Source organism: Watersipora subatra, chromosome 4 (assembly GCF_963576615.1).
Source record: "Watersipora subatra chromosome 4, tzWatSuba1.1, whole genome shotgun sequence".
NCBI lineage: Eukaryota > Metazoa > Bryozoa > Gymnolaemata > Cheilostomatida > Watersiporidae > Watersipora > Watersipora subatra.
The window spans coordinates 22849563-22856829 of record NC_088711.1 but is presented as its reverse complement, the minus strand read 5'-3'; the positions used below and the strand labels follow the sequence as shown (position 1 = coordinate 22856829).

General features: G+C 43.4%; 2 protein-coding genes across 2 annotated transcripts; both read left to right on the top strand.

Annotated features, from left to right (window-relative positions):
- The first annotated feature begins 2778 nt into the window (after positions 1 to 2778).
- Positions 2779 to 4245, top strand: LOC137394054 (uncharacterized). Its single transcript, XM_068080771.1, has one exon. The coding sequence runs from the start codon at positions 2779 to 2781 to the stop codon at positions 4243 to 4245; it is 1467 nt and encodes a 488-aa protein (XP_067936872.1).
- Positions 4246 to 4418: 173 nt separating this feature from the next.
- On the top strand, positions 4419 to 6953 carry LOC137394053 (uncharacterized). Its single transcript, XM_068080770.1, has one exon. The coding sequence runs from the start codon at positions 4419 to 4421 to the stop codon at positions 6951 to 6953; it is 2535 nt and encodes an 844-aa protein (XP_067936871.1).
- Positions 6954 to 7267: the final 314 nt, after the last annotated feature.

The following is a 7267-nucleotide window of genomic DNA, read 5'->3' as shown; positions in this document are numbered from 1 at the left end:
GAAAAAAGAAAATACATACAAGCTCCGACGATCTCGAAATCCATCCGCCACCGTCCGTCAACCCGTCGCCACCGAGCTCTCCGTCAATCCCCGAAACGGCACGGAAGAGCGACCTCTACCGGACGCCAACGAAATCCGATAATCCCAAATACAACCGCGAATCGTCTCGCGGCCCGACTCACCACTCGGCCACCGACACCACCACCGCGACGTCACCAACCAACTCACACCATTACTCACTCGCACCACGAATCACACAGATCGCCATGACTCACACCATGACTCAACACCGCCTAGCTCCGCCCCCCAACTGTCAATCAAACAGATCCTGATGTGATGTCACTTCCTGCTCCCTAAGCTCCGCCTAGTGTGTGTAGATCTGCTCTCACTATACTACTATTGTCCGCCTTATAGAGTACCGTACTTTTCCGACTATTAGCCGCTACTAGGTATCTAGGGTGCGTTAACGGGATTCTCCGGTTAGTACATGCCTCTACTATACATAACCTATCCATCGTAGAGATGAACGATAAATACTGATATGCTAATATTGTATCTTTAGGAGTTGTTTTCTCAATATGTTGAGTTACCGATAACTTCCGAATATTGGTGATGCGATAGATTATAGAGCGGTCTTTCCTTTTTCGATTCGGTCGTACGAAGCAAACTTAATTAATATGAGTAAGTAGTAAAATTAAATTAGTAGTAAATATTAGCAGTGAATTAAATAAAATTTACTACACCATAAATAAATTAATGAGTAGTAAATTACATCTAATTAATATTTACTGCCAACCTGTACTGGGAAGGTCATGAACTGCGTAATCTAGCTAAAATTAGAAAGCGGAGGTAGTCTAGAATCTTGATATTCTACCAAACGACATCGTCAGTCTAACTCAACATCTTTTCTACTATTGCGTCTCAGGCTAGAACTTCCAGGTTTAAGGAAAGATCCAATAAGATTGTTACACGCTGGCAGGGTGTCTCTAACTAACCTGAGGTGGGAGATTCGGAGGACAAAAAGGTATTCTTTTGGAGTTTGGACTTCCAAAGCGGTGGACGCACTGGGATCGAGATCAACTCAATAACGCTTTTTGAATTATAGAAAATTTGAACTCAAGGTACTTTGAATTATTGCATTTATCAGTAATCGTGATTGATTGAGATAGCTACGCTAAGTTTGGTATACTGTTGTTATAGCATTGCCTTAGTTATAAAACCAGTAAAAGGAGCTATAACAATATCGTAGATTTTGCCAACATGTTAACAAGCACTGCTATGCAAAAAATTTGTTGTACCTATACATTGTGCATTTTAATTATCTGTGTAATCACAAAAATCAGAATCGGCTATCATATCATCGGCTATCAACATAAATAGTTATTTGTTTTTTAACTCGGACGCAATTAATGAACTCGCACAAAAAAGGTTCGTTTTTAAGTTGGCAATTCTCAAACAAAAATTTAACATTAAATTTTAGGCTAATTTTATAGAGCCATCTTAGGACAACACTGTCACTACCATAAAAGTCATAAAGATCGTTGGTTATGTTATCAACGAATAATAAAATTGCTGGGAAAGTCGCAAATATGCGTCTACGGGGGTCGACCTTAGAACACGCATAAATGAGTCTACTTCACTGAAAGGGTTGAAAACGTTGGATTTGCCACTGTTTGTGATAGTAAACATGTTCATTTCCTTCCGCAGCTGAATTATTTTTACTTATTTTCCAGCTACGAGTACTGCAGAACTACGGCTACTACAGAACTTGCACGGGTACTGCTACTGCATTTTACCTACTAAATTTTTACTTCAAAAAGGTAAACACTTCTCATTCCATGTTGTATTGTCTATGAATTGCCACACATCCACTACTTGAAAACGTTGGATTTGCCACTGTTCGTGGTAGTAAACATGTTCATTACCTTCCGCAGCTGACTTACTTTTACTTTTTTTTCTAGCTACGAGTACTACAGAACTACAGCTACTACAGAACTTGCACGGGCACTCCGAGTATTGCGATGGGCGTCGGTGAGAAGAAAGCGAGCAGCGTATATTACAAAAAAGCACACCATCTTATTCACTTTTAGAAACGCTTGAAGCAGTACAATGCCTTCCAAAAAGCCTACTGCCCAAACGCAAGAACAGATTGATTCCCGTAGAGAAAGAGACCGAATTCGCAAAGCAGCAGCTAGACGAGCAGAAACTGCAGAGCAAACACAGCTACGCCTACAACGAAACAGAACTGCTACTGCAGCTGCTAGAAGTGCAGAAACTGCAGAACAAACACAGCTGCACCTACAACGAAACAGAACTGCTATTGCAGCTGCTAGAAGTGCAGAAACTGCAGAGCTAACACAGCTACGCCTACAACAAAACAGAACTGCTACTGCAGCTGCTAGAAGTGCAGAAACGGCAGAGCAAACACAGCTACGCCTACAATAAGACAGAATAGCTACTGCATCTGCTAGAAGTGCGGAAACTGCAGAGCAAACACAGCTACGCCTACAACGAAACAGAATAGCAGCTGCTAGAACAGCAGAAACCGCTGAACAAACACAGGTACATCGAGAGCAGGCCGGCATAGATGCTGCAGCTGCTAGAAGTGCAGAGACTGCTGAGCCGACCCAGCAGCGACTCCCACGGCAAGATACACTAACTACAGCAGCTGCTTGGCCGCCACAACTTACCAGGCGCCGTGCATGGGCAGAAAACTTCGCACTTGACTACAATCCTGTAACACAGTATAGGGCCCATCAGAAATTTTTTATGGGACGAATGTCTAAAAAGTGTTCCAGATGTAATGCCTTACACTGGAAAGACGAAAGGCCAGGCATTTGTTGCAACAATGGGAAAGTTCGCCTACGACCATTCTCTGAGGATATTCCACCTGTATTGACTCGCCTATTCCAAGGCGCAAATCCTGATTCTGAACATTTTTTTGGGAATATACGAAAATATAACAGCTGTTTTCAAATGACATCATTTGGAGCTAAAACCATTGATGAGCCTGGATTTAACCCAAATTTCAAGGTTCAGGGTCAAATCTACCATTTGATTGGATCCTTGCTTCCGATACCGGGTGAGCAACCACAGTTCCTGCAAATCTATTTCATGGGTGACCAGCAGGCAGAGGCAGAACGTCGGCGTGGTATTGTTGAAGGAGTGCGATTAAACGTAATCCGTGAGCTGCAGGATGTTCTACACGAGCAAAATAAATATGTGCGTGATTTCAAAACTGCTCGGGAGAGGCTGCCTGAAAACACGGATGACTTGCGAATTGTCATTCATGCTGACAAACACCCTGTTGGAGAGCATGAAAAAAGATTCAATGCTCCTGTCATAGATGAAGTTGCCATTCAAATAGTTGGACAGCAGTTTGAAAGGCGGGATATTGTTCTGCAGTTACGCAGCAATGAACTGCAGAGGATATCTGAGACGCACAGAGCATATGACACCCTGCAGTATCCACTCATTTTCTGGCGAGGTGACGATGGCTACAACTTTCAGCTGCGACAGACTGACATTCGCACAGGAGAGCCAGGTACACGAAAAGTTTCTGCTATGGATTTTTATGCTAGCAGGCTGATGGTTCGTGATGGTAGCTTCAACTACATTCACAGGTGCCGAAAGCTGTTTTTGAAGTTTGCAGTTGATATGTACGCTAAAATTGAAACTGAAAGACTTAGCTTTATCCGCCACCATCAGACACGGCTAAGAGCTGATGACTACATCCACCTGCGTGATGCAGTGGCTGATGATCGCAATGCAAACCAACTAGGTAACGTGGTGATTTTACCTTCGTCTTTTACTGGTGGCCCACGCTACATGCATGAGCGTATGCAGGATGCCATGACATATGTGCGACATTACGGCAGACCAGACCTCTTCATCACATTTACCTGCAACAGCAAATGGGATGAGATTTCCAATGAATTGCTGCCTGGTCAGCAAAGCTATGACAGACACGATGTGGTTGCAAGAGTATTTCACCTAAAACTAAAGCAACTAATGGATTACATCACCACCGGTGCAATATTTGGCGCTGTGCAATGCCATATGTACACCATTGAATGGCAAAAACGTGGACTCCCTCATGCACACATTCTAATTTGGTTATGCGATCGCATCAGGCCAGAACAGGTTGATTGTGTCATTTCTGCAGAAATACCAAATCGAGTGGAAGACCCCAGCTATTTGAAATTGTCACCAAGCACATGGTACATGGTCCATGTGGCCAGGTAAACCCCGGTTCACCCTGCATGAAAGATGGCACATGTACCAAGAAGTACCCTAAGGCTCTCATTAAAGACACAGTTACTGGCATAGATGGGTATTCATTGTATCTTTATACAATGAATACCCATCTATGCCAGTAACTGTGTCTTTAATGAGAGCCTTAGGGTACTTCTTGGTACATGTGCCATCGTTCCGCTGATGATGGAGGTTTCACCAAACAACACACATTGCAAGCTGTTGGAGAGGCCTACGACATCACTTTGGACAATAGATGGATAGTGCCTTACTGCCCTTTGCTGTCCAAAGTATTCAATGCGCACATCAATGTCAAATTTTGCAACTCAGTGAAGTCCATCAAATACATTTGCAAATATGTCAACAAGGGTAGTGATCAAGCAGTGTTTGGCTTGGAAAGAGATGGAGCACAGGTTGATGAAGTAGCTCGCTATGAGAGTGGAAGGTACATCAGTGCAAATGAAGCGATGTGGCGCATCTTCAGTCTCCCCATTCATGCACGACACCTGACTGTTCAGCATCTGAGTGTCCATCTTGAGAATGGCCAGAGAGTGTATTTCACTGAAGCAAATCTTCAGCAACAACTTCAAGAACCACGTGACACTACCCTTACAGCCTTTTTCAAGCTTTGTACACTTGATGATTTTGCCAGGACGATTCTGTACTGCCAATTGCCAGCCTATTACACCTTTGACGCATCCACAAAATGCTGGAAGAGACGAGTTCATGGAGCTGCAGTGCCTGATCATCTTGGCATATATCAAACTGATGCCCTAGCACGAGTATACACTGTTCACCACAACAATCGTGAATGTTTCTTTCTTCGAATCATGCTACATCACGTGGTTGGCCCAATGTCCTTTCAGCATTTAAGAACTGTTGAAGGTCATGTCTGTGCTACTTTCCATGAAGCATGCAGGCGTTTGGGGCTATTGGAAGATGATGCACAGTGGAGGGAGGCCTTGGAAGAAGCTGCAACTGTACGGTCACCTGCCCAAATGCGCAAGTTGTTTGCTATTATGTTAAGCACCTGCCAGCTTTCTCACCTTCTTCAGCTGTGGGAAGAGTTTAAGGAACATTTGGCTGAAGACATCCTGTTTCATGAGCGACAACTGCTTCAGGATCAACAACTGCAGTTTACAGATAGAATGTTCAATATTGCTCTTATATTTATCGAGGACCAAGTGCTCGAGGTCACAAACAACAACCTCTCAGTTTATGGACTTCCCAGGCCTGTTAGAGTGGAGCAACCTGTTGTTTGCAGGGAAATATTACGCGAAACAGCGTATGACCGTGAAGAGCTTCGTTGCCATGTTGAAACCAATGAACCGCTGCTGCTGGAAGAGCAAAGAGCTGCATATAACACGGTTTTGGAGAAAATTGAACAAAACAGTGGCGGTGTGGTGTTTCTTCACGCACCAGGTGGGACCGGCAAAACCTTCGTCACTAATCTTATATTGGCGAAAGTACGAGAGTCTGGAAAAATTGCTTTGGCTGTAGCTTCATCTGGTATTGCAGCTACCTTACTCCCTGGTAGCCGCACTGTGCATTCAGCACTGAAACTGCCTCTTAATTTGGCCAGAACTGAGAATCCTGTGTGCAATATCAAAAAGAACAGCGGAACTGCCCAACTTCTGCAACGATGCGTTCTTATTGTGTGGGATGAGTGCACAATGTCGCACAAGCTCGCATTTGAAGCTCTAAATCTTACACTAAAGGACTTGCGTGAAAATAATAGACTTTTCGGTGGGGTAACTCTTTTACTTTCTGGAGATTTTTGCCAAACGTTGCCTGTCATACAAAGAGGCACACCCGCTGATGAGATAAATGTATGTATCAAAGCATCATTTTTGTGGCCGTCTGTTGTGCAGCTGCATTTGACAAGAAACATGCGTGCCGCTATTCTTGGCGACGAAACGAGTGCACATTTCGCTGCTGGACTGCTGCGTATTGGTGAAGGGCGTTTGCCAGTCAGTGCTGAGGATGGTTTGGTGTCACTTGATGGCTACGGCACTTTTGTGGATTCAACCGAAGAACTTCAGGAGAACGTCTACCCTAATCTGCGACAGAGGTTCCAAGATGTTTATTGGTTATCTGAGCGAGCTATTCTTTGCCCCCGGAATGATGCAGCTGCTGCCATAAACTCACAGCTTTTAGCCCAACTACCTGGCAATTCAAAAACCTTCACTTCTGTTGATACGTCGTTGACTGATGACGCTGCTGTAGAATATCCTGTGGAATTCTTAAACTCACTGGACTTGCCCGGACTTCCTGCTCACAAATTGCAGCTAAAGATAGGAACACCGATCATGCTTCTTCGCAACCTCAATCCTCCAAAGTTATGTAATGGCACTCGGCTAATTGTTGCGCAAATGTTTTCGCACGTAATTCAGGCCAAAATCATTTCAGCATCTGGTAGAGGAGAATACGTTTTTATTCCAAGGATCCCAATTATTCCAACCGATCTACCATTTGAATTTAAAAGGATTCAGTTCCCCATCAGAGTCTGCTTCGCTATGACCATCAACAAGTCGCAAGGTCAGTCTCTCAAAGTAGCTGGTATCGACTTACTGTCCCCCTGCTTTAGCCATGGCCAGCTGTACGTTGCCTGCTCAAAAGTAGGCACAAGCCGAAAACTGTATATTCATACACCCGACAGAAAAACCAAAAATGTTGTCTATCCACAAGTGTTGCGTTGATTAACATTGTCTTATTGTTATGTCATGCTTGCATTAAATTAACATTATACTGTTATTGTGTCATGCTATGTTCTTCATGTACTGCTATACCTACTTATTATCCACATGCAGCATTTTCTAGCATGTTTCTCAGTATATATATATTTTCATGCATTTGTTTTCCTTATTGTGTCTCATAAAAAGGCTATCATGTTGGCGTTGTTTTATTATTGTAAGGTGCTAATGCTGTATCTGCCTTGACATCGTACTGTCTGTCCTGTTATACATGTAAATTTTACTGATAAATTTTATTAACACAACCACATTACTGCAGC

Coding starts and splice junctions, on each gene's coding strand:
- LOC137394053 (XM_068080770.1), top strand. CDS start 4,419: ATGTGCCATCGTTCCGCTGATGATGGAGGTTTCACCAAACAACACACA.
- LOC137394054 (XM_068080771.1), top strand. CDS start 2,779: ATGTCTAAAAAGTGTTCCAGATGTAATGCCTTACACTGGAAAGACGAA.